Below are 27,952 nucleotides of genomic sequence, written 5' to 3'. Positions count from 1 at the left end.
AGTAAACGTAACAGGAGAGGCTTGTGAAAAGATCATATCTGAGTCCAGCTCCATCACACAGAAACACAAACTCCAAAGAAGGGCCAACCGACATGGCACTGAACTCCATCTGTCATGACCATAGAACCTGTGGGTCTCTGTAGTCCTCAGAAGAAACAATACCCAGGGTTGTATCTACTTTGTCTCTGAGACTCTGCTGAGGTGTGCATTAAGGAAAACCCTCTGATAACCTCCCAGCTCTTTTTTGGAGACTCATAGCCATATAAACTAATTTGTCCTTTCCATTTCCCCCTTGATTCAGGTCAAAAAGCATTTTTAACTTCTGGTATTATATGTAGACTGAGATATTCTGCTGGTCCAAGTTGACCCTTTTATTCAAGGTCATTTTCTAATTACACCATCAGCTGGTACTTGGTAGTAATCACTCGGCACCAGGGAGGCTCTTCCCCGGGAGTCATGTCCCATGCTGGGGGGAAGGCAACGCATTTACAGGCTGATTCTGGCTTCAAGACTGGCTACATTTGAGCAACACGGAGGCTCTCTGGAGGTGACTCTGAGGCACCCTGCAGCTCTAGGCCTTGTTCTCATTTCAGGTGCACAGGCTCACAAGCATAGTCATTACTATCAAGGGCTCATTGTTGGACCTTCATTTTTTTTTGGTCTTTGCCATTGCACTTGGGGGATTGTTGCTGTTCCTTTAAGGAGTGTGATAGAACTCCCCTGGCTAGGAACTCAGCACTCCCTCAGTTGTTTTTAATTGTATCCACTATGAAAATATCCAAACATTTTTATGTACCCTGGATATATGCCCTGGGGAACTCCCTGCCAACCATGTGTCCCCTGTCAATAACATCCCACACCAGTATTTCTCTGCTGCCATTGTTGAACCTCTCTGTGACCCAAAACTTCCTGAAAAGTGAAGCCCAATATATTACCAGGTTCCCTTAATAGTAAAATGGAATATAGCAATGAGTTTAAAGGATAGATATAGAATACATATTAATTTGGAAAAATTACAGTAAAAATAAATTGGGGTATCAAAAAATTTTTTAATGCAAAAGCTTTGTTTTTGATGTTTTGCCTTCCCTCACTGCAATAAGTGCTGCCCTGTATGCAAATTGTCAAGGCAACTACTTCCATCATTTCCTCAGTGTCTATGTCCTATCTTTTTCTTTTCTTATTTCTAATTATTAAGCTTATCCTCACAAGAGTTTTAGATCACAGTAATTCATATATACAATATACAGTACTCTCACATAGCCAACATAAAACCTTTTCCCTTCCACAGTAATAATCCTTTTACATATTCATACTATATTTACTGAAACTGATGTACAGACATTGAGACAATAGCTTTCAAACAAGGTAACATTTGTGTTTTCATTGTGGTTTATATTTTAGATGATACAATCTTCTAAATTTTTAGTTATCTTACATTTTACATTATGGTTTACATTTTAGCCTATCAGTCCCTATATATTTTTGGTGTAATTTTACATGTCTTATATCCATCCTTGCATACTCTTGTGAAACAATTCTATTGCCCACACAGTTACATTGGTTCCATCTATTCAATACCTCTTTCCTCCTCCCCTTATGGCCCACAGTGACAGTCAACCTTCATTGCTTCAAGGGCCATGTTCAGAGATACTTGCAACAGTGCTGAGGGCTTGACATACTCAACTGCCTTAATGCCCTGGGAAGCACCATTTCTCTTGAGAGATACAGTTCCCTCTACTTGATGGCCTCAATCCTCCCCAGAATGTGGGTATACCATCACTCTCATTATATGGGTTTCTATCCAATGATATAACCCACTATGGCAAAATGAGCATTCACATATTCCCTAGGAGCCTGTCCTGCATCAGATTATCCCCTTTAAGCATCTTAAACAGGTAACTTTCCTTATTATATTTTTGAAAAGGTTTTCTCAGCATTATACTCTCAACCAAATACCTGACAATCTCCTATGTTCGTATGTTTCCCCACCCTCCCCCCAATTTCTTGGACAATATTACCCATCCTCCCATCGATAACCCCCCTCAAGCCCACAAAACCCCACCCAAAGGTAACCCTCTGCCCCCATGTTATCCCTTCCTTGTACAAATACCTCCAGCTTATCATAGATTTCACCCATGTAGGTGTCAGCTCGCAACCTTCCTCTACCCCCCAATTTCCTGTAAGCCTATCACCCAGGCTCTAGCTCTCTGAGGCAGCTTGGTCTACTTATTTCATATCATTGAGGTCATGTAGTATTTGTCCTTCAATGCCTGAGTTGCTTCACTCAAAATAAGGTTCTCAAGATTCATCCATGTTATCACGTGTGTTTGTAGTGTATTTGTTTTTAAAGCCGAGTAGTAGTCCATTGTATGTATATACATTTTATTTATCCATTCGTCTGTTGATGGGCATTTGGGTTGATTCCAACTTTTGGCAATAGTGAAGAATGCTGCTATGAATATTGGTGTGCATGTATCAGTTTGTGTCCTTGTTTTCAGTTCTTTTGGGTATATCCCCAGCAGTGGAATTGCTAGGTCATATGGCAAATCCATGGCTAGTTTTTTGAGAAACTGCCAAATTGTCCTCCAGAATGGTTGGATCCTTCTGCATTCCCACGAGCAGTGGATGAGTGTTCCCATTCCTCCACATCCTCTCCAGCATTTGCAGTCTTCTGTTTTTTTCATAGCTGCCAATCTTATGGGAGTAAGATGGTATCCCATTGTAGTTTTGATTTGCATTTCCCTGATAGCTAGAGATTTGGGGCATTTTTTCATGTGCTTTTTAGCCATTTGTATTTCTTCTTTGGAGAAGTGTCTGTTTAAATCTTTTTGCCATTTTTTAAATGGGTTGTTTATCTTTTTATTTTCAAGATATAGGAGTTCTTAATATATGCAGGTTATAAGTCTCCTATCAGATATATGGTTACCAAATATTTTCTCCCATTGTGTAGGCTCTCATTTCACTTTCTTGACAAACTCCTTTGAGGTGCAGCAGGCTTTAATTTTGAGGAGGTCCCATTTATCTATTTGTTCTTTTGCTGCTCATGCTTTTGGTGTGAAGTTCATGAAGCCATTTCCTATTACAATGTCTTGTATATGCTTCCTTATACTGCTTCCCAAGTCTTTATGGTCTTGGCTCTTATATTTAGGTCTTTGATCCATTTGGAGTTGATCTTTGTATAAGGTGTAAGATGGTAATCCTCTTTCATTCTTTTACATATGGATATCCAGTTCTCCAGGCACCAGTTTTGAAGAGGCTATTCTCTTCCAGTTGAGAGGGTTTGGTGGCTTTATTGAATATTATATGACTATATATATGAGGATCTCTCTCACCTCTCAATTCAGTTCCATTGGTCTGTGTGTCTCTCCTTGTGTCAATACCATGCTTTTTTCTCTACTGTAGCTTTGTAGTATGTTTTGAAGTCAGGTAGTGTGATTCCTCCAATTTCGTTTTTCCTTTTTTTCTTTTTTAATTTCAAGATAATTTTATTTTTAAAACAGGTCATAGCATTAAGCTTTTGACCCATTCTGCTGTTATACAAGCTACAAATGCTTGCTCAGCAGGTGAGAGACATCCCTTAGAAGTATGTTTGAAAGTGAATAAAAATCCATATAAAACAAATAATCAAGTCGTTTCCATAGGAACACAGATAAGTGTAAACCATCCCCTAGTCTTCCTTATCGCTGTGTCTGTGCCAATCCTACTCTTACAAGGACATTTCAAAACTAGCAGTAATTAAGTTAAATGGTCCCCCCCAAATCCCTCCATTCAAGCTAAACTCACAGTTAGCAGCTACAAAAATGGTACTTACACATTAATACTAGCTGGAGCAGAAGTGGCTGGCTGGCGCCTCATCCCACTTTCCCAAGCACAGGAAAAAGGCAGAGCACTGGCATCTTGCTCCTCTACTTCAGGTGGAAACCCCTGGCTCTTGATTTGTTGCATGACTTGCCATGCAGGCCCTGACATCACGTAGTAGATGATTGGCCTCTGGAACCCATTCAAAGTGGAAGCAGTAGCCATGGTGTAAGCACCCATGTTCTCAAACAGCATCCAGTCACCCATGTGCATTTCCGGCAGGCCACAGCACTCAACGATCCGATCAAGGCCATCACACGTGGGTCCCCATATTCTAGATGAGTAATACTTCTCATCTGGTTTGGATCTCTTCTGCAGAAGAGGCTTTACCTGCATATGATCATAAAGGATACAGTTAAATGATCCATATACTCCGTCATTCACATAATACATAAAGGTTTGTTCACTCGATTCATCTTCATCATCAGAGCCTGTCTGTTCCTTAAATACAATTTTTTTTGGCAATGATATTCACTGCAAGTGTGAAAGCTGAAGCAACATAATATCGGCCTGGTTCAGCTATGATTCTCACTCCAGAATCTAATGGGAAATACTTGTCTAATGTTGAATTATTGACACTGGATATCTCTTCAAATTTAAGCTTCACGTCATCAGATCTGGGAAAGCCACTACAAATATCAAGCAGATACATGCTGAAACCAACCTCAGCTCCCATGCCAAAGACACAGGGGGCATCAGAGATGGCCTGCACAAAAGTTTCTGGATCAGTACAGCCACTTCCCACATGGAAGCTGACATTGATGACATCCATATCGAGCTCTTTAGCCCATTCCAAAAGAAACCTGCTGGTTTTGTGTGTGGCTCCATATTTAACACTGAGGTGAAAGACTGCTTTGGTGTCATCAGTGGCAATCCACAAAACCAACTTTGCCTTTGGATGTGCCCTGGCCACTTTCATCAACTCAACCTCGCTGTCAAAAGTCATCATCTCAACTCCATTATTGGCAGCATACTTAATTTGAGACAATTGTTTACAAGGGTTTGCATAGATTATCCTCTCTGGTGGCACCCTGAGACTGCACCAACTGGATTTCAGTCTTGCTAGCACAATCAAATCCTGTCCCTATGGAAGCCAGGGTCTTCACTATGGCTTTATGGTCTTTACATTTGACTGCATAGAAGGGGGTGACACGAGGAAGAACTTTTAACCATCTCCGATGTTTCTTTAGAATGTCTCCAAGGTCTGCAACATAGAAGGCATCTTTATCATCATCAGAAGAAACTTCATTAATTTTTTGGTCCAGAATGTCCTTGGCAGTAAAACCTTCATCAAGGAAATGGCAGTCAAACTCCTCTTTACTGAAGTTGTTCATGGTTTCTTGATGTTCCACTGAAACACAACAAAATGGAAAACTAAGAAACAGAAATTAAAGAGATTTCTTTCAGCTTTTCAGGAAGGCAATTCTCCAGGAATTCCAAATCTTGCTGAATTATAAGACTTGTGCCCTTGATGCAGCTGTGGAAATGTTCTCCTAGCACTTGGGCACTGGAGTCGCCCCCCAAGGAGATCCTGCAGCCCACACTGCTGCCGCCACCACCGCCCAACTCACTCCCTCCCGCCGGAGGACTGCTGGCCTGAGGAGGCACCAGAGCTGCTGGCAGGGGGCGGTCGGTGGCAGGGCTGCAGGGGCCTGACTCATTTTTCTTTTCCTATATGTCTTTAGTTATTCGGGGCTTGTTTCCTTTCCAAATAAATTTCATAGTGAGTTTTTCTAATTCCTTAAAGAATGCTGTGTTGATTTTTATTGGGATTGCATTGAATGTGTAGATCAGTTTTGGTAGGATAGACATCTTGATAATATTTATTCTTCCTATCCATGAACAGGGAATATTCTTCCATTTATTTAGGTCTTCTTTGATTTCCTTGATCAGTCTTGTGTAGTTCTCTGTGTATAAGTTTTCTACATCTTTAGTTAAATTTATTCCCAGGTATTTGATTTTTTTATTTACTATTGTAAATGGTATTTGTTTCTTGATTTCCTCCTGAGCTTGCTCATTATTGGTGTATAGAAATGCTACTGATTTTTGCGCATTCATCTTATAACCTGCAACTTCACTAAACTCATTTATGAGTTCTAGAAGCCTTGTTGTAGACCTCTCAGGGTTTTCTATGTATAGGATCATGTCATCTGCAAATAATGAAATTTCAACTTCTTCCTTTCCAATTTGAATGCCTTTTATATCTGGTTCTTGCCTCAGTGCTCGAGCAAGTACTTCTAAGACAATGTTAAATAGAAGGGGTGAGAGTGGGCATCCTTGTCTTGTTCCTGATCTTAGAGGGAAGGATTTTAGGATTTCACCATTGTAAAAGATGTTGGCTGTGGGTTTTTCATATATACTCTTTATCATGTTCAAAAAATTTCCTTGTATTCTGATCTTTTGCAGTGCTTTTATCAAGAAAGGATGCTGTATTTTGTCCAATTCTTTTTTTGCATCTATAGATATAATTGTGATTTTTTTCCCTTTAATCTGCTTATATGGTGTATTACATTGATTGATCTGTTTATGTTGAACCATCCTTGCATATCCAGAATGAATCCCACTTGGTTATGGTATATAATTCGCTTAATGTGTTGTTGAATACAGTTAGCAACTACTTTCTTGAGGAATTTTGCATCTAGGTTCAACAGAGAAATTGGTCTGTAATTTTCCTTTCTTGTGGTGTCTTTCTTTGGCTTTGGTACTCAGGTAATGTTGGCATATAGAATGAGTTAGGTAATGTTCCTTCTGCTTCGATTTTTTGGAAGAGTTTCAGCAGGATTGGCATTAGTTCTTTCCGGAATGTTTTGTAAAATTCACCTGTGAAGCCGTCTGGCCCTGGGCTCTTCTTAGTTGGGAGGTTTTTAATGACTGATTCTATCTCTTTACTTGTGATTGGTTTGTTGAGATCATCAATTTCTTCTTTCATCAATATAGGCTGTTTATGTGTTTCTAGGAATTTGTCCATTTCCTCTGAATTGTCATTTTTGTTGGAATATAGTTTTTCAAAGTATTCTCTCATGATAGTCTTTATTTCCATGGGGTCAGTGGTGATATCTCCCTTCTCATTTCTTATTTTGTGTATCTGCATCTTCTCTCTCTTTTTCTTTGTTAGTCTAGCTAAGGGTTTGTCAATTTTATTGATCTTCTCAAAGAACCAGCTTCTTGGTTTTGTTTATCTTTTCAAGAGCTTTCCTATTTTCTATTTCATTTAGTTCTGCTCTTATCTTTGTTCTTTGTTTCTTCTTCCTGTGGGGTTACTTTCTTGTTTTTTTTACTAATTCCCCCAAATGTGCAGTTAGTTCTTCAATTTTTGCTCTTTCTTCTTTTTGGATGTATGAATTTATGGCTATAGATTTCACTCTCAGTACTGCTTTTGCTGCATCCCATAAATTTTGTATGTTGTGTTATCATTTGTTTCAAGGTAGTCATTGATTTTTTTTGAGATTTCCTCTTTGACCCACTGTTTTTCTAAGAGTGTGCTGTTTAATTTCCATATCTTGTTGTGAAATCTGGGCCTCTGTCCCTTGCAGTTTTCCAGAGTTTTCCAGCTTTACTCCATTGTGGTCAGAGATATCATTTTGTATGATTTCAATCTCTCTGAATTCATTAAGCCTTTCTTTGTGGCCTAGCATATGGTCTATCTTAGAGAATGATCCATGTGTGCTTGGGAAAAATGTATATCCTGCTGTGCTTGGGTGTAATGATCTGTATATGTCTGTTAGATCCAGCTTCTCTAATATACTGTTCAAATATTTTGTTTCTTTAGTGATTCTCTTTTGAGATGTTCTGTCCAGAGTTGATAGTGGTGTATTAAAATCCCCCCTATAATTGTAGATGCATCTATTCCTTCACTTAGTTTTTCCAGTGTTTGCCTCACATATTTAGAGGCGCTCTTGTTAGGAGCATAAATATTTATGATTGTTGGTTCTTCTTGAGAGATTGTCCCTTTCACTAATATGTAGTATCCTTCTTTGTCTCTCACAATTGTTTCACATTTAAAGTCTATTTTGTCTGATATTAAAATAACTTCTCCTGCCTTTTCTTGGTTATTGTTTGCTTGTAAGATTGTTTTCCAACCATTCACTTTCAGCCTCCATGAATCTCTGTGTCTAAGATGTGTCTCTTGTAGACAGCATATAGATGGGTCATATTTCCTTATCCAATGTCCCAGTCTGAATCTTTTGATAGGTGAGTTTAATCCCCTGACATTCAGTGTTATTACTTTCAAGGAATTATGTATGTTAGCCATATTTTGATTGGACTTGTGTTTGTCATATTTTGTTTGTTTGTTTTTTCTTCTCTTTTTGTCTTTTTTGTTTCTCTTACACTCTCCTACAACTCTGCCTGTCCTGTTTTTTCCTTTCTTCCTGCAGAGCTCCATTTAGAATTTCTTGAAGGGAAGGTTTCTTGTTCGCATACTCTTTCAATTTCTGTTTATCTGTGAATATTTTGAACTCTCCATCATTTTTGAATGTTAGTTTAGCTGGATAGAGTATTCTTAGGTGGAATTTTTTTTTCTTTTTGTACCTTAACTATAACATACCACTGCCTTCTTGCCTCCATGGTTTCAGATGAGAAAGCAGCACTTAATCTTATGGAGCTTCCCTTGTATGTGATGGTTTTCTTTTCTCTTGTTGCTTTTAGAATTTTCTCTTTGTCTTGAGCATTGGATAATTTGACAAGTATATGTCTTGGGGTGGGCCTGTTGGGGTTTATGATGTTTGGGGTGTGTTGTGCTTCATGGATATGTACATCTGTCTCTTGCAGTAGATTTGGGAAGTTTTCAGGTATTATTTCCTGCAACACTCCTTCTGACCCCTTTCCCTTCTCTTCTCCTTCTGGGATGCCTATAATATGTATGTTTGTGCGTTTTGCATTGTTATTCAGGTCCCTAAGTCCTAGCTGGATTTTTTCTATCTTTTTATCGATCAATTCTACTATCTGTTTGATTTCCAATGTACTGTCTTCCACATCACTAATTCTCTGCTCTGCCTCTTCTAATCTGCTGCTATTTGCTGTGTATTTTTGATTTCTTGAGCTGTGGTGTTCATTCCCATCATATCTGTTATCTTTTTGTGTATTTCTGCAATTTCCCCTCCAAGTGCTGTCTTCATATTGTTAACCTCTTCCTTTACTTCATTAAATTTCTCTGTGATATGTTCTGAGATCTTTAATTACTTGTGCAAAGTTCTGCTCCCCTTCCTGGTTTTCATCTTGTTCATTGGATTCAGCTATGTTTTCCTGATTACTGGTTTGGTTTGTAGATTTTTGTTGCTGTCTGGTCATCATTTTATCATGACGGGTTTAATCAGTTCTTTAGCTTCTTTGTCTAGTCTTGGGGATTAATTAGCTGTTGTTCTTGCATAAGTGTTATACCTTCTCTTTGTCACTTTGTTCTTCTTCTTCTAATTTCTTATTGCTGGCTGAGTTCACTTTGAAGGAAAGTATTAGGGCCAGGGAAAGGCAATTGTGTAAGAAAGGAAAATGTGTAAAGTAGTATTGGTAATAAATGTTAACAGAGCAATAATATGAGATCTGGGAGTATGGATATTAGATTCATGTAAGTTGTGTAGAGTTATAGCAGTAAGTAGAGTACCTATAATGAGGTAGTTGACTGAGTATGGGAGGAGTATGGTATTAATTAAAAAGCTAGTGTTTTCATGAGAAAGGGAAAGAAAAAAGAAAGGCAATAGTATCAAGAGTGGATAAAAGACAGAAAACAAAACAAAGGTATTAGAAATTAAGAGTTAGACAATTTGGGGATCAAAGAAAGCAAGGTGGAATATAGGAGAGACAGTAGATGATGGAGGATATCAAGATGTGGGGGAAAGAGGATAGTGTAGGTAGCCAAAATCAATTCACACAGAAATGAGGCAATGGAGGATTAGGAAACCCAGCAAATGTGAGGTGTTCCCTGCAGCACCTATTGTATAATTAAGATAAAATAAATAAGAAGAAAATGAGGGACAAGAGAAAAGAGAAAAAAAAGAGAGAAGAAAGAAAGAAAGAAAAAGGGGGGATGGGTAAAGAAAAGGGAGGGGAACAAATAAGGAAAAGAAAAGATGCTATAGAACACCAAAAAGAGCAACGACAAAAAAACCCTAAATAAATGAAAAAAAAAGTCCTTGGGGGATACAATGAGAGAAAAGACTAGGAAATAATGCAATATTAGCAACCAGGACAATAAAAAATTAAAAATTAAAAATTAAAATAAGAAAACAAACTTTGAGGGTTAGGACAATCAAGGACCTCAGATGGGCCTCAGGGCATGGTGTATTCAGGGATGGAAAGTCTATGATATTGCAGACTCAAGAGGTGTGAGTCTCTGTGGTGTGGACCACCAGGGTTTAGGGGACACAGACCTGGCAACCTCAAATCCGGTTAACAGTGAGCCTGGGAGCACTGCAGTGCACTCAGGGATCCCCACAGCTGGGTGCCAGCCCTATGGGAGAGGTCACATCCACAAACTCTGATCTATGTGTCCAAAACCTGCAATTCCCTCTCTCACTAGGTTCTCTTCTGTGGCTGTTTCACCAATTCGACTTCAGGACACCTCCCACCCTGCAAGCTCCCAAAACAGCCAGTTGGGGGTGCCTCTATATTGCAGCCAATTTAAAGACACTCAGATCTGCAGCCAGGCCTAGGGGGTGGGGATCTAGCCAGAAGCACTATATCAGTGTCTGAAACTGAAAATCCCACACCTTGCAAAAGAGTCCCCTAATCGGCTTCCAGACGCCTCCCACCCTGCAATCCCCCGAAATAGCCTCCTGGTGATGTCTCTTTACTGTGAGCAATTTAAGGCCACTGCAGATCAGCAGCCGGCCTTGGGGGCAGGGCTCTAGCCAGAAGCGCTATTATTCGTGTCAGAAATAAAAAATTCCCGGCCTTGCAAAAAACTCCCATCTGTCTCACCAAATCGGTTTGCGAAGGCCTCCTGCCCTGTTAGCCCCTTAATAGCCTGCTCAGGGCTTATGAATTCCCCAGTACCGCAAAGCCTCCAGCAATCACTGCTGCAGTGCCAATGCCACGGTTCCCCCCACCCCAGGGGGGAGCATCCCGCGCACAGCCCCTAATTCCGTGTAAGAGTGCAGCTGGGGCGGCTTGCACCCCGATGCTGACGGGGGGGTTTGGAGGGGTCAGACTAGACCGCAGTGGCGTCTGATGCTACGGCAGACAGCATCAGAGGGGCTCTCAGGCGTGGAGGACGCACGGCGAGGGGAGGAAGAATGCCGCAGAGACCAGGTCTGTGCGCAAGTCCGGTTTATTGCGGAAGGGGACACAGCTTTATAGGGTTAGGGACTGCGTGGAGGGATTTGATAGGTGTGGGCGGGTACTGCTTCCTGATAGGTGATTGTAAGCAGTAGCTAGGCAGAGGGCTGGCTGAGAGGTTTGGAATAGGGGAGGGGAAAGGGGGAGTGAGAGCTGGCCGGATGTTGGGCTAGGCGGGAGATAAAAAGGGGGAGGGCAGCACCGGCCAGCCGTTAGCAGCAAAGGCCTAGTCAGGCGTGGTCACCTTATCTAGGCCCAGTGGGCAGAGGCGGTATCACTTCTTGCCGCACCATTTGCTACTGTGGCAAGCCGGGCGCCCTTCCTCCCACATTTCCCCCTTTGTTTTTATTAAGCTCCTCCGAAAAGCTTGATTTGAGGAGGGAGGGGGACTGTGCCTGTCTTAGGTCGGGATTGCGCCCAGCCGGGCAATGCCCGTGCCACACAGGTGGCCAGTCTTACCCGTCATGGGGAAGCGTGGCAGCAAAAGGCCGTGTCCCTGCCTTAGGTTGACTGGTGGGCCGATCCCGTTGCCCGTCATTGGCTAACCAGTCCGGCGCCTCGATGGAATGTTGGCGGCTTTAGATAAACAGGGTGGGGGAGGGGAAAGGGTAAGGGTAAGGGGTTAGGATGGGCAGTGAGAAGGGGTAGGGGCAGGGGAGCTGGGGCTTGGGTGCGTTGAGAGGTGGCTGGCCATTTGGGGAGGACGGCAATTAATGGAGACTCCTGGTGCGTCTTCGTCGGTGGTGCGGATTCGCTGGTACCGGACCTGGATGGGCTTACTAAGGACAGAGTTAACTTGATTTTTGACAAGCCGGACAATTCACCTGATGATCCAGGGCCCTAGGGCTAATAGGAGGACAAGGGTGAGGAGCAGGCCTAGAAAGGGGAGAAAGTAAGAAAGGATTCCATTGGGCAGCCCCCAAGAGAAAGACCATCCGGCTTCACGTTCCTGCTTTTTCTTGCGGAGGCCCTCCCTAACTTGTGCGAGGTTATTTCGAATGAGGCCAGAGTGGTTAGCATAGAAGCAGCACTTTTCTCCTAATGCTGCGCAGAGCCCCTCTCTTTTAGGAGGAGGAGGTCTAGGCCCCTGTGGTTTTGGAGAATGACCTCGGACAGGGAGTTGAGAGATGTTTCAAGGTGGGCCATGGAAGTCTCAAGGCAGGCGATGTCTGCATTGACAGCTTGCCTAAGGGTTGAAAAGGAATTATCTTGGAGGCTGAGAGCTGCAGCTCCAGTGGCTGCGCCGGCAAGACCTAGAAGGGTGGCAATTGTGATGGCGGTGAAGACTTCCCATTTCTGCTCGTGCTGCGGGGAGCTGAAGTGCTGCCAGGAGTCAAAGAATTGGTTATCAGTATGAAAGAGAACACGGGGGGCAATGAGTATGAGCACACAGGTGTTGCTGTTGGAGTTAAGGGTTTGAACATTGAGACATGGAGTGAGGCCGGAGGAAGAGCATAGCCATTTGGTGTTATTAGGGGGAATTAGGAACTTGGCAGCTGCATTAGGGGTGTGAGTTAGGCTGCAGAGGGACTGCATGGAGGGGAGAACTTTGCCGCCAATTTTTATTATACAGAGTCCAGTCTGGGAAACTGATCGGAGGGTGAGTCCTCTTTTTGTTTGGTTCCAATTGCAAGAGGTACCAGTGGAGTCTGGGGAGGCGCGATAGGCGCTGTTTGTAGCTAAGGCTTCATAGAAGGGAGCCGCAGCAGAGAAGCAGAGCCAGCAACGTTGTGTAAGGTTGGGCTGGGATAAGTTTAAGGAGATAAATGATGCATTGAGGAGGGCTACAAGAGGGTTGGGGGGTGGCAGGGTTTGGCGGTGGGGAGGATACCTAGTGATGGAAGGATTTAAGGTGTTAGCGGGAGGAGAAGGAGAAACAGAGGGAGGAGGGGGAGGCTGTGTGTGGGGAGGATTGAGAACTTGATTTGGGCCCACGGCGACGGATTGTGTGCGGATTGAATTTTTCTTTATAATGAAAAAGGCACCGTAATCATAGCTGCTCATGTAAAGTCGGGCTCCCCAGGTGCGGCCCTGTAGCCAGCCTGCATTTTTAGGGTTTTTGACAGTGAGCGTAATGCTGCTCCAGTAGGGCTTAATGCTGCTCTTGTGACTTTTATCCTTAAAAGAAAGGGAGAGGTAGGGGTCCCTATTGGGAGCTCCTGACCATCCGTGGGCCATGGTTTTGCACCCCCAGGAGGGGCAGTAATAGTGCGCTGGGTCATAGCAGCCTCTGGCCGTGGAAGGACAAATATAGAAGCCTGAGACTTCATGATTATAGGGGCCATCAAGGCCTGTAAGTGAGCTGTATCAACACTGGTGAGTCTTGTGTGTAACGTCTACGAGGGAACTGATGACAGGAAGGTTGGCAAGATTACATATGTGCACTGTGAAGGAGGGAGCACCCGCAGTAATGTTATTAGCGAGGAGCTTTTCCTGCTGCCAAAGAGAGAGTGTCCAGTTAAAGGGCTGATGGCTTATACTAGCCTGGTCCATAGTGGAGGGGAGCAGAGCTAACATGAAAAGCAGAAGAGAGTGTAGATTTTTAGGTTTTTTGTTTGAAGCTAAGGCGCGGACAGCAAGCTGTACTAGCTGTCCAAGGAGGAGGGTGTCATGAGCTAGATCTGCGGCCATATTTAGCCTCTCCATCTAATGGGCGAGTGCTCTCATCATCCGTCGTTGGAACCTGCTGCTGGCCGGTGGCGGGTTTGACGTTTTTTTCGGGGATCCAGAGCAGCTGGGAGGCATTTTCTGGAAAGACACAAGCAAACCCTCTGCCTTGGGTGAGAAGGGGACTGGGTCCCTGCCAATTGTTTGTTTCTGGGTCCTTCCAAAACACCATCGGGGCAACTGTTGGTGCATAGGAGGGGCCCCAATGCTTATGGAGGGGGGAAAGACCGTTTTTATCAAAGGAGAGGAGGTTTATGTGAATGAGGCAGGCAGTGATAATGTCGCCTGGTTGACTATGTGGGCGTAGATTCTTCTCTTATTGAATTTGCACTTTGAGCTGGCGGTGGATGCATTTTACTATAGCCTGCCCCTGGGGGTTGTATGGAATGCCGAAGTGGTGAGTAATGTTGTAGAGCTGGAGAAATGCAGCGAATGAGGAGCTGCGATACCTAGGCCTATTATTGGTTTTAACATCCCAAGGAACCTCCATGAATAAGATGGCTTGCCGCAATGCTTTAATGCAATGCTTGGCTGTTTCCCCTGGTAAGGGGACAGCGTAGCAAAGGTGAGAAAAGGTGTCAACTCTGACATGGACATATTTGAGGCGCCCAAATGATGGCACATGGGTGACGTCTATTTGCCATCGGGAGTTTGGCTTGAGGCTGCGGGGGTTGACCTCTTGTGGCTGCAACGGTCCAAGCGGCAAGAAGGGGGCGCATGTTTTACAGGCGCGCACCAAATGCTTGCACGTTTCCTTGGGGAGGCCCGGCAAAAGACGTTGAAGTGAGGCTGCTGAAAAGTGGAACTTAGAATGGAGAAGTTTGGCTTGATTGACCAAGTTTCCGACAGTGGCTATTGTATGGGTGGAGACGGTTTGGTCGGCAGCAGAATTACCCGTGGCTAGAGGCCCGGGCAGCCCTGAATGGCTGCAAATATGAGAAATGTACTATGGCTGTGTGCAGAGCTTGAGCTCTCGCTGCAAGGCATGGAGTGCTTGATCAATGGGCGTGTCACGTGGAAAGAAAACAGCGTGGGCAATAACTGAACAAACTTGCAGGGCGTACTGACTATCAGTGAAGATGTTGACGGGCTCATTGCTGTGGTGTTGGAAGGCAGTGAGGATGGCTAGTAGCTCGCCTACCTGAACCAATCCGGGATGGGTTTGGCAGTAAATGGTTGGCAAGTCACGGCTGGGAGAGTAGGCAATATAAGTAAACTTGGTCTTAGAGGCGTCCGTGAAGACAGTAGTGGAGTTGGAGAGAGGCTTGGAGCCAGGGAAAGGGTGGTATAGTGGGGAGAGGGGGAGCCTTGTGAGGCCCTGGAGCAACTTGTGTGTGTGGGGTAATGGCAGTCAAAGGTCCCATGGAAGATTTCTAGAAGAATTTGAGCATGGGGATTTTTGGAGAAAAGGGCAGTGGTGTGCTTGTCAGTAAGGCATACATATTCAGAATCAGAGACAATATTCAAGGGCTTTTAAAACATTTGTAAAACTTTAATGATGGCTCAAAGCTCTGTGCATTGAGCAGATGAATAAGGAGTTTGCTAAACCTGTTCTTTTGAGAAGTAATGTATGCTGCTTTTCCATTACTATTACTATCAGTAAATACTGTACAAGATGGTTGGGCTATGCACATAGCTTTGAAAAGCACTTCAAAAGTTTATTGTTGGGTTCTTACAGATAAAGGAATGCAGCTGGCTTGATTTGTCCAAGAAGACATTAAAGAAAGTCTTAGGAAGTTTTAAAACAAAGTGATAGCCATGTAACTGGACTTTAACTTTTTGCAACAAACTAGCAGTATTTGGGATTGCTGCATACTAGTGTTGTTACTTTAATCTATGGTAAGGGGTTGTTTTTGTGACATACATTCTTTTATAATAATTAAAACTATAATTAACCATATTGTACTTTTCTTTAATATTATGCTGAAATATTGCTAACTTTATACACTTTTAAGCATTCATAGAAACTTTTTATCCATATGACTTTAATTAATAGAGGGTTTAAGGGAAGAAAAAGTTGTTAATTTTATAACACTGTAAAACACCTTTATTTAGCTTATAACATATTAAATGAACTTAATTATTACTTTAATTTTTCTTTCAAGGTAAAAGAACAAATCTCTTATAATTAGTTTGGAACAAAAGGCCACTGTTCAGGATTAGGTCTTGAGAAAGCAGTTTTGAACGTTATGTTCCTTTAAGAGATAAAGCTTTCTTTATTGGAACACCGAGGAAATGATAAGCACAAGAAAAATTAGATAGACTTTCTTTGTATACCGACTGAGGATAAGAACTTTTAGTAAAACAGATTAATGGTGAGAGGCATTGAGAAGGAACAAAAATTTTCAACTTTGCATCAGCATACTACCCGACACCAAAGCCTGTAAAATTTTATAGATAGACCCGTTAAATTTTATTTAACTTTAACTGTAAAAATTCCTTTTCCACCAACCTTCTGCACTTTCAGTATTCAGTCAGGTTTTGTCCCACACTCTACTCTTTCCAATAATCAATCATTTTATCTCAGGACAAAATCATCTTCTGTTTCCTTAATAATAAAAACACATTCCATATAGCCTACATCAAAGTTATCAAGCAAACCTCTTATAACAATACTGTGAACATTAAACAAGCTTGTTAAAATAATGAACTTTTCTTTAAATACTTAGTAGCATGCAATATTAGAAACAGTTTCCTAGAAGTAAGTTGGCAGGGGAGGCTGGTTGCTGCCAATCTTTCCTGTTATAAAATTACCTTTTATTATTATCATCATCAATTCAGTTTTATATATATTTAAGAATGACCTTTTGGAATTAGCCATTTAATACTTTAATGTAAACAATGCTTTATTAAACCTTTTATTTATAACCATATAGACTATTGAAGACAAATTTTATGTTTATAGAACACATTCCCTTACTTAAAGTTATCACAATACCTTTTACAGCTTGCCATCTGCAAATTAAGTTTCAAGAGTTCATGAAAAATTAGCTATTTTACTTTAGGACAAAATACGCCTTTTTGCAAAACTTATTACATTTCAGTTAGCATTTTCACAAACTTTTAACCTTTTTTAATATTCATTTAAGCTTTACATTCTTTATATTATCCTGTGAAGAAAAATAAGTTATTCATTTTAATCTGGGCAAGAACAACCTTTTATGAAGATGTACAGTTAATCTTGTCAATCAAGACTACGATTTCTATTATTGTAGATATTTTATTAACATTTAAGCTCATGTATTGATATAATAAACTTAAGTATTAATATAAGCGCTTATTTAATTTTTGGCCATTTGTATAGAGCTCTTTTAAAAATTTTTATTAATTTATATTTACCATCCGGAGGTATCAAAATATACACTGACATTGAACGAACAGACAAACACAGAACAATCACAACACAGTAACAGAAACATACAGTTTACAATTAACTCATAATTCTTACTTTCTTGGTATAGCTGCTTTTAAGTTCTTATTAAGATTTCCTTTGGAATCCATGTTGCCTGTAACATGCAAGCTTGTGCTCGGAAACATTCCTATCAGTTATCAGCAATCAGCTAAAATAACCCGAGCAGCAGTTAGGCAGACCATTAGCACACATTTTTGGATAATTACTGTAAGACTATAGTGAGACTTGAAGTTCTGGAGTAAACTATTGATTTAAAACTGAAAATTTCTTTTTAAACCTTGATAAAATTTTTGTACTAATTTTAATATCTTGGTTAAAGAAGCCCAATCAGAATTAGCATGGAAATAAAACAGAACACAAATGTTGCCATGTTTTTCTCTCATACCAGTGGATTAATTATATCAGCCTTCACTAGCCCAGAGATACATTGTCATGTAGATAGTAGGGAGCCCAAAGAGTTGTGAAAGGGGGTGGGAGTTTGCTGGAACAGAGTTGATTGCCTTATAAGCTTGTGTGGATTTTTGGGCTTGTGGCTGGCCTTGTTGATAGGCGGGGCCAATTTCAGATAGGTATCAGGGTCCGAGAGATTGGCAGTAGAAAGCCAGGGGTTGAAGGGGACCAGTAGATCCCAGTAAGCCTGGAGTTGCCTGCCCGAAACTTTACATTGGTGGCAGGCTAGTAGGCCAGCAAGTGCTCTGACTTGCGGCGCTTGGCGGGAAGATAGACGCCCGCCCATTTTTCTGCCGGGGGCTGATAATGGGGGTCCTTACCTTGAGAGCGCGGCGAAGGGGTGGGAGCGAGGTCCCACGGGGGTGAGGCAGCGGTCACGTCGGACCGGCCCCAGTCCCTGTTTGGGCGCCAGTTGCGGCTGGGGCGGCTTGCACCCCGATGCTGATGGGGGGGTTTGGAGGGGTCAGACTAGACCGCAGTGGCATCTGATGCTACGGCAGACAGCATCAGAGGGGCTCTCAGGCGTGGAGGACGCACGGCGAGGGGAGGAAGAATGCCGCAGAGACCAGGTCTGTGCGCAAGTCCGGTTTATTGCGGAAGGGGACACAGCTTTATAGGGTTAGGGACTGCGTGGAGGGATTTGATAGGTGTGGGCGGGTACTGCTTCCTGATAGGTGATTGTAAGCGGTAGCTAGGCAGAGGGCTGGCTGAGAGGTTTGGAATAGGGGAGGGGAAAGGGGGAGTGAGAGCTGGCCGGATGTTGGGCTAGGCGGGAGATAAAAAGGGGGAGGGCAGCGCCGGCCAGCCGTTAGCAGCAAAGGCCTAGTCAGGCGTGGTCACCTTATCTAGGCCCAGTGGGCAGAGGCGGTATCACTTCTTGCCGCACCGTTTGCTACTGTGGCAAGCCGGGCGCCCTTCCTCCCACATAAGAGAGCCTCAATTTTATCTTTTACACGAATTTTCTCTGTTACCTTCCCATGAAATTGATGTCCAGACACCTCCTGCCCTGCAAAATCCTGAAACAGCCTTGTCCTGAAGAATTTCTAATGCTGCCCAGCTTCTTCTTTGCAGGAGAGACTATAAGGTGCACTCACTCAACCGCCATCTTGCCCCACCCTCCCCACATAGTTTTTGAAGCAGCACTCCTTAAATGGAGAAAATAGGTTGTAAACATTAAAAGAAAAATAACCCAATCTTTGATTTTATGATATAAATGAAGCTATGAACTCCTTGCATCTTCTGTACAATTATAGAAATGTTTCAGATATACTTGTGGTGAGGGCAGCTAGTAAATGGAATATGCCATGCAGTTGCCATGCATGTCTCTTCCCCCAAACAAAAATTTAATGACCAAATAAAATAAAGACAAGTGACACATCCAGTGTGTATGAGGCATTATCATTTCCCTGAGGTTTCATTAAGCAAATATGGCATTTTTAGAAGACAAAAAGATCAAGGTTGAAGAATAAAGGACAGCTTTTGGTAAAATGAAGGAAATATATGAAAAGGAGAATGCAAAAGAACTTTAAAAATAAATAGAGCAAAGAAAATAATCCTAATCCCCTGAAAAACAACAAGAAAAATGTCTTATTTCTCAGTAAAACATTGTTTTACATTACTTTCTCTGGATAATTAGAAAATTAAATGTTGTTTTCCTTATTGTACAGTAAAGAAATATGCACAAATATAATTGAGCACTGAACACATTTCAGCAAGTGCTAAACTGCCCAGTTCTGCCCGAAGTTCATAGTTCCTTAAAAATATTTAGACTTGGGCTGAGATTTGTCACAGAGATTACATACATTGCTATCATTATGGGGCAAAAGAAATATTTTCTTTTAAAAAGTGGTGCTTGAAAACAACCTTGTCTGATGTCTACATGATGCCTGTGGAATCAGTCCCTGACCCCCATGTTAGCACAAATCTGAAAAAAAGAACGTTCAGAGGGAAGTTCTTGATGAAGTTACATTGTTATAAATTATGATATATGCAGTCTATTATTTAGGTATCATATTGATAATGTATCATCTTATGTTGTGAACCTACATATATTGTGAATACCATGAGTGTCATATGAACAACTGAATGTACTCAATTTGGGAAAATTGTCAATGTCAAATAATTTAAACCCACAAGGTTGGTCAGCCAATTAGGGAAGTGGGCTGTTTTATCATGGACATGAGCTGGGAAGACACTGGTGTGCTGAGCCTGTACTGAGTCTGGCCATGATATATTATACAGAACAGATGTGAGGCTGACTGAGCAAGAAAGAGAATTGTCATTTCAGCACAAAAACAAAACCCAAACAAAAAAACCATGCTAGAAAGGAAGAGAAAACTTTTGCTACATAGTAATAGTATTAAAAGAGCCACAAGATTCCTTTTTCGAATCTCTTAGAATGGAGAAGGGTGTTTCACATTGGTGCTGACCAGACAAGGACTTGGTGAAATATAAGTAGCACAACCTCGGGCTGGGGAGGATGGCAGGGTGGAGGGCCACTGTCACCCTGAAGAGCTGGGTGGGAGCCCAGGGCTTCTCCAGGCTCTGGGCATTCATGCAGACCATGTGCCAGCTTCAAGGGGACACTTCCTCTTACCAGTCTAACCACACAGTAGTAAAACTGAGAAGCATTTTATTATCTGTAAGTAACTGCTTCATTTCTGGCTACATACAGGAGAATGACAAGATGTGTGTGTACATTTCCAAATGCTGCTTCTTTTGTTTAAAAAGCTTAAGTAAGAACTTAAGTAAAACAGAAGAGCTCTAATCTTCTTCCCTTTTTAGTTAGCAGAGACAACAAGCATGTGTATCAAGGCATCAAAGCAGAATGCTCTGATCCATATGGGCTCTCAGGAGGTTGGGGGGGCCTCCACATTTAGCTTCCCAGCCCCAGTGGCCTCCCACTATCAAGAGGACAGATGGGAAGAGGGGGGAGCATGACTATTAGCAACCTTTGTTCCTTTTGTTTGGGGCTTGTGTTGCCCTGTGTGACTGGAAGGGGGATGGAGCAAGAAGCTGAGCCTTTTTCTGGTCAGAACCTCTGACTCAGGTTCTGATGCTTTTGCCTCAAGGAATCTCCTACTCCCAACCTAATGTGTTGGAATACAATAGTGGTGTGAAATTGACACGAAGGCTTCCATGTGCCCCATGAACAGAACTGGGGAGCCTCAAGAGATCCCACTGTAGGCATGAAAAACCCTGCATGGAAAATGTGCAATACCAACAATTATTTATCTACTGATATGCTATGAGCACCTCACAGATTCCTGTTTCAGAACCAGAGACCACAGTTAGAACAAAACAATCATTACTGAAGTTGCTAAAGTCTGTTGGTGCACAAAAAGACACAAAATGAAAGACATTATATTTTATCTTGGCCACTATATTATGACCAAGTGATGAGAAACAACAATATATTGTATACTGTTCAAATTATCTTCTAGGAGAGTTTTTTGTAGTGCCAAGCTCCTCTGTGAAAGAACACAGGAAAATATCTACAGAAACTTGGTAGTAGTTAACCAGCAGGAACCATCAGATTCAGGTGCATCTCTAAGTGAAAACAGGTGTCACCTTCAAGATGGCAACCATCAGGAAGCAGACTTGGTCCAGTGGATAGGATGTCCGTCTACCACATGGGAGGTCTGCAGTTCAAACCCTGGGCCTCCTTGACCCATGTGGAGCTGGCCCATGTGCAGCACTGATGCACACAAGGAGTGCTGCCCCACGCAGGGGTGCCCCCTGCATAGGGGAGCCCCATGCACAAGGAGTGCACCCCATAAGGAGAGCTGCCCAGCGTGAAAGAAAGTTCAGCCTGCCCAGTAATGGTGCCACATGCATGGAGAGCTGACACAACAAGACAATGCAACAAAAAAGAGACACAGATTCCCATGCCGCTGACAACAACAGAAGTGGACAAAGAACACACAGCAAATGGACACAGAGAACAGACAACTGGGATAGGGGAGGGGGAAGGGGAGAGAAATAAATAAAATAAATCTTAAAGAAAAAAAATGGCAGCCATCAAAGGGACCCTGTGCAAGAGGTGTAGGAGGAGAAACCTTCATCCTCAAATTTGATTTTTAAACCTTCATCTAAAAGGAGAGTAATTAGTGAGACAGAAAATTCAGAAGACTTAGCTGGTGGACAACAGAGAAAGCACCACAAATCTGCTAGCATTTACCTTTCCTCTGATGAAAGTCTTGCTCTATGTATAATAAGGAAGATACGGTGCAAAAGATTCTGTAGGAGTGAATCAATGGAGACTATCGAATCTGGATCTTGATACTGGTTTAAGTGAACATTCTGGTGATTGGTTGAATCAGGATTCAGTTTCAGATCAATTCAGTGTATAATGTGAAGTTGAATCTCTTGATTCAGAAGAATAGTGAATAAGGACAAGAACTCTCATATGAAGATGATCAGGTTTATGAAGTTACTGTATATCAAGCAGGGGAGGGTGATACAGACTCATCTGAAGAAGATCCTGAAATTTCCTTAGCTCTCTGTCGGAAATGTGCTTCATGCAATGAAATGTATCCTCCCCTTGTGGAAATGCATTACAACAGATGTGAGAATTGGCTTCCTGAAGATAAAGGAAATGATAAAGGGAAAATACCTGGGAAAGCCATACTAGAAAACTCAACATATGTAGAAGAGGGCTTTAATGTTCCTGATTTCAGAAAAATGACATAGAGGAAAATAATAAAATCACATAAGCCTCCCAATCCCAAGAAAATGAGGGGTATTCTCAGCCGTCAACTTCTAGTAGCAACATTTATACCAGTCAAGAAGATGTCAGCCATCTGCCCATTGGGATTTAAGCCCCCTCTCAAGTAGAAGCAGAGTGGGATCACCATCCTGAAATCCTCAAGACTGGGGAGTGAACAATGGACTAAAGTAGACTTAGTATTATTCTATTATAGACTTCATATTATTCTAGCAATGGAAGAACTTTTATCATTGATGTAAAGGTAGTGGCCACTAGAAGTTCTGAGGTGAGGGAGAGGGAAGAATAGATATAATATGGGGACATTTGGGGCATTGGAATTGTCCTGCATGACATTGCAATGACAGGTATAGGTCATTACATTTGGTCATAACCTATAAAATTGGGTAAGGCAGAGTGCAAGCTATAATAGAAACTATAGTACATTGTTAATAACAATGCTTCAATATGTGTTCATCAATTGTAGCAAATTTACCACACTAATGAAAGATGTTGTTAATGTGGGAAAGTATGGGAGGGTTAGGGTGAGGGGTTGGGGAATATGGGAATCCCCTATATTTTTTATTAAACATTTATATAATCTAAAGCTTCTTTAAAAATTAAAAAAAAATTAAATAAAGCTGTCAGAGAGTTTGAGAGGAATGAAACACAAGATAAAGAAAAATGCATGGAATCTAGTTTCCATCTTTGTGCCATTGAACCCGGTGACCTAAAATTGACTGTATCATCCATGACAAAAAAGGACAAGGACATCTTATGGCTTGTTTTACACGTTCAAAAAAGCTTAAAAAAAAACAGAAAACAAAATAAGGCCTGCCCAATATGTATGCAGCTAGTTCAAATGATTATGCTAACTTATTTCTCCTAGTTGACTTGTTTGTAAGAGTAGAATTATATATTTCTAACTATGTAACCCTAAAAACTGACAGTTATTTTAGCAACTTTAAATTTATTTTTATGTTTTTATACATATTGAAGTGTAAAAGTATCTCAGTTCATGTAGAATTCTTCTCCTTAATGTAATTTACCTAATTAGGGAGGGGATGCGGTTTAGTGAATATTCATTTCATTTTAGGAAAATTTCACTTCTCTTTATAGTTCATATTTGGGTTTTAATGTAATTTGAATTGGCTGTATAGCTGGTTATTTAATTCTATCCTTCATATTTTAATTCATTTACACCTTCACTTAAATAAAAATATCTGCTTTTTCAAAATATAAGTAGGGTATTCACATATACGTTATTTGGTACCTTTCTTTTAAGGAGATAAATTTTGTGAGCAAGATTTATTATTTAAATTTTAGATACTCTTAAATCTTCTCATCCTTACTTTGCTCTTTCAGAGTCTCTTAAAATATTCTTTACAGGGAAATGGACTTGGCCCAGTGGTTAGGGCATCCGTCTACCACATGGGAGGTCCACGGTTCAAAACCCGGGCCTCCTTGACCGGTGTGGAGCTGGCCCATGCGCAGTGCTGATGCGCACAAGGAGTGCCACGCCACGCAGGGGTGTCCCCCTCATAGGGGAGCCCCACGCGCAAGGAGTGCGCCCCGTAAGGAGAGCCACCCAGCGCGAAAGAAAGTGCAGCCTGCCCAGGAATGGTGCCGCCCACACTTCCCGTGCTGCGGACGACAACAGAAGTGGACAAAGAAACAAGACGCAGCAAATAGACACAGAGAACAGACAACCAGGGGAGGGGGGGAAATTAAATAAATAAATAAATCTTTAAAAAAAAAATTCTTTACAGGGAGGCAGACTTGGCCCAGTGGTTAGGGTGTCTGTCTACCACATGGGAGGTCCACAGTTCAAACCCTGGACCTCCTTGACTTGTGTGGAGCTGGCCCACATGCAGTGCTGATGTGCACAAGGAGTGCCATGCCACACAGGGGTGTCCCCTGTGTAGGGGAGCCCCACGTGCAAGGAGCGTGCTCCATAAGGAGAGCTGCCCAGCATGAAAGGACATGCAGCCTGCCCAGGGATGGCACCACACACATGGAGAGCTGATGCAGCAACACGATGTGACAAAAAGAGACAGATTCCCATGCTGCTGACAACAGAAGCTGACAAAAACAAGAACACACAGCAAATGGACACAGAGAACAAATGACTGGGGGTGGGGGCAGGAAGGGGAGAGAAAAAAATCTTTTTTAAAAAATATTCTTTACAGATAAATAGAAATTGGTAGTTATATTCTCTGCTACTGAAGAAAAAATGTACCACTTGTTCTCCAGGTATAGGTGGTGATGATGTTGTCCATTGAGAGTCTTTCAGAAGAGCCAATACAACTTTTTTAAAGCTCTGTAGTAAAATGTGGAGTTGTCCTGGGAGGTCCAATGTGACATACATTTTCAGGGTTTTGTGGGAATTGTTTGTTTCTCTCAAGTGAAAAACAGTTTAATTCACTTTGAAGTGTCTTCTTAGATAGGATTACACAGTCTCTATTAATTGCCTAGATATCAGACCTTTGCTTAAGACCAGTTTCAGAAATCAGTGAATTCAGAAAGATTAATTCATAAATTAGTTAAAAGGAAGAACTGTTCATTTTTTAAAAAATAGCTGGAAAGGTCAACATTTCCCTAAATTATCCGGAAAATGTACATCACTTCCTTCAAGAATTACAGGATCATGGGATTCTAATATTGCTGTCAAACTGCACAGATTAACTTATTGATTTATATATACATATGAGTCCTTCAGCAAAATAGTATGAATAAACAAACCTTTAGATAAGTGGAGTTGAGTTTTAATTTAAAGTTCCAGTGTTTTGCTTCTGGTTATGACAGGTTGAGGGCAATAAAATAAACTGAACTATGAGTTTAGAATAGAACTGAGGGACAATTTTAAACAGCAACATAGTGTGTCTGTTACTAGCTGTAGATTGTTATAGACAGACTTCATAAAAACAATAAACACATCCACATATAACTTACCCATGTATATATATGTAAATATAAAACAAATGGCTAAAGGTTAGTAATTAAGCCAAAGCTATTCTCAAATACAGTAAAGCTTAATTAATTTTTAATTTATGATACCTCCAACTAGAGCTAAACAGAATACATCCTTTCTAAGAAGAGTTAGTATAAATGAGATAATTTAATATACATTCAGAGTATATCTATGCTGTGATTATGCTGCTTATGATGCAAAACTCTGAGCAAATGGAATCTCATTCTAAATGCCTATGGATTATTAATGTGGTCTTGATCACCTAAATTTTAAAGCATGGTGTAAAATATTATTGATTGATTTACAAAGAAACAACTTATTAAGTGATTTTAAAAATTTAAAAAGCAATGCTATTAATCACTGCTACTTCTCTAAGGTTAGATCTATCTCAACTCCAGTTATTTATAGGGTTTCTAGCATTATAAATTTAACTGATTGCTGGGTTTGCCAATATCTAGATGATAAAGATGGACCTAAAATAACGTTCCATTCAGGCAAAAGTGATCATTGGTCAAAAAAAGAGGTAAATGCTTAATAAAAAGATTTGGTATCCTGTTAAAAATTAGTCAGCCCTTGTTACAGATCAATAAGTTAAATGTATTTGGCATTGGGACACTTTATTTGAAGCTTTAACTAGTTTTTCACAACTTATAAATTGGTGACTATAAACTCTTCTTTATGGAAGAAAACTGTAATAAGACAGGGCCAAAATTGGATATATACAAGACTGGTTGTATATATTGGTTGTATATAACCAATCAATCAGGTTAGATTCAGACAATAGAGATGGGACTCCCATATTAAAAGACAGAGAGCTTAAAATTGACTCCAATAATGATACTTTTACTGATGTAACAAAGAAAATCACTAAATTAGATATTGATTCAATGACAAGTATCCCACTTGCATGTGTAATGCCTGCATTATGTCTTTACCCAATACAATAAACTTATATAACATGATTTAGTCAATATTCAGGTTATATTTAAAATGGAAACTCAACATACTTAATTGGGAGTAATATACATGATTTGTTACATCATTTAAATAGGAATGCTTTCTTCTTTCTCAGACTAATGGACTCTTGTAAAATGGCAATGTGCTGATGCTTATATGACCTCCTTAAAGGGTAAAAAAATACAAATAGAGAGACATTCAAGGTGGTTTTCTGGATCTAATCTTAACCTAACTTTAGATCATATTGGATTGCTTATTTATCATGTGGGAAAATATATAAAACTTTTCTCCATGTTTGGTCAGGAAGATGTGTACTAGGTTATCTTGTTCCATGTATACCAAAGATATTTACATTAGCAAGGGAATTTCCAGGAAGATGGGAGAGCAGGGAGATTCAGGACTCACTTCTCTTCCAAAAGAGCTAGTGAAGAGTCAGAAACTGTCTGTAACAACTGTTCCGGAGCTCAGGAGGCCAAGGAAGCATTATACAGCATCCAGAGAATGGTGTATGGAAAAGGCTGAGAAACTGTGCTAAAAACTGTATGTACAACATTATGATTATAATAAAAGCCATTGATTATACACTTTGGATAGATCATAGTGTATGTGAATACATCTCAAAAAAAACCAACTTAATGAACTAATAAATAATTGTGCAAGAGTAGCCAGAAATAGCAACTATGTACAGCAGGGGAATCATAGAGAGGTTGAGAGGTGAGGAATTTTCTTGTTTGTTTTTTATTACTACTGAAATAATAGAAATACTCCAATAATGATTGAAGTGATGAATGCACAACTATGTGATCATACCAAATTCCACTGTTTTTACACCTTGTATGAATTGTAAGCTTTATTAATATGTATAAATAAAATTGATTTGTTAAAAAAAGAACACTACACAGTCTAATTACAATTTTTATCAAGTTTAAAAAATACTGAGTAGCTCACTCTACAGTGAGAGCTGGCACCCATCCCCCATTCATGATATGGGCTATCCTTAGGATCTAGTCCCTGGCTGGCTGTTGTGGGTGGAGAGGAACATGGAAGTCTACCCTGAGAATGGTGGGGTTGAGCATATCTTTTGATCAGCAAGTTTTGATTACTGAGTTCCAGTTCTGAACTGATGTTTTAGCTAACCCAGACAAGGATAGCCACTGCCATTGACTCAACCCCACTGCTGACATGGAGGAAGTCAGTTAAAGCTTAAAGGCACAATGCCTCCTTAGGGTTGCAGGGAACAGTTTTCTAAAGGGTGCCATATTTTTGGCAGGCCAGGAATTCAAGCTTCACCGAGTTGTGGAAAAGGCTTCTGGTGTCTTACCTGTACCTCTCTCCAGGGCTCATTGGGGCTGGTCTGAGCCCTTTTTGTGAGTCTCTGGTCCTCATTTGACTGGAAATACTGACTTCAGAAAGTCCTTTCTGAGGTGACCATCCTCCAAGATTTTGCATATCATGTAAAACAGCTAGAGGCAATGAAAGGAGTGTGTAAAAACAAAACAAAACAAAACAAAACAAAAAAAACAGAACAGAACAGATCAATATTCTCAGAGAAAGAACTAGGAAAGAATCTTTTTTCTTAGGGTAAAACAATTACACAAATAGTACAATCTTAAAAATTATACCAAATATCCAGGGCTAGAATGAGATGAAGAACTGGGAA

At 41.0% G+C, this 27,952-nt stretch overlaps 1 protein-coding gene and 1 pseudogene across 1 annotated transcript in view; one reads left to right on the top strand and one right to left on the bottom strand.

Annotated features, from left to right (window-relative positions):
- Positions 1 to 27,952, bottom strand: part of LOC101414428 (ornithine decarboxylase-like) — a 77,264-nt gene that overhangs the window by 1,685 nt on the left and 47,627 nt on the right. Inside the window, 3 exon segments of the mRNA XM_071211603.1 lie at positions 3,812 to 4,317; positions 4,319 to 4,880; positions 4,882 to 27,755. Coding sequence (XP_071067704.1) covers positions 3,812 to 4,317; positions 4,319 to 4,880; positions 4,882 to 5,192 — 1,379 coding nt within the window. The 5' untranslated portion in view covers positions 5,193 to 27,755.
- On the top strand, positions 14,954 to 22,479 carry LOC111766176 (E3 ubiquitin-protein ligase Mdm2 pseudogene; annotated as a pseudogene).

Source organism: Dasypus novemcinctus, chromosome 24 (genome assembly GCF_030445035.2).
Source record: "Dasypus novemcinctus isolate mDasNov1 chromosome 24, mDasNov1.1.hap2, whole genome shotgun sequence".
NCBI classification, from domain to species: domain Eukaryota; kingdom Metazoa; phylum Chordata; class Mammalia; order Cingulata; family Dasypodidae; genus Dasypus; species Dasypus novemcinctus.
The sequence above is the reverse complement of the archived record's forward strand: the minus strand, read 5'-3'. Positions and strand labels throughout refer to the sequence as shown.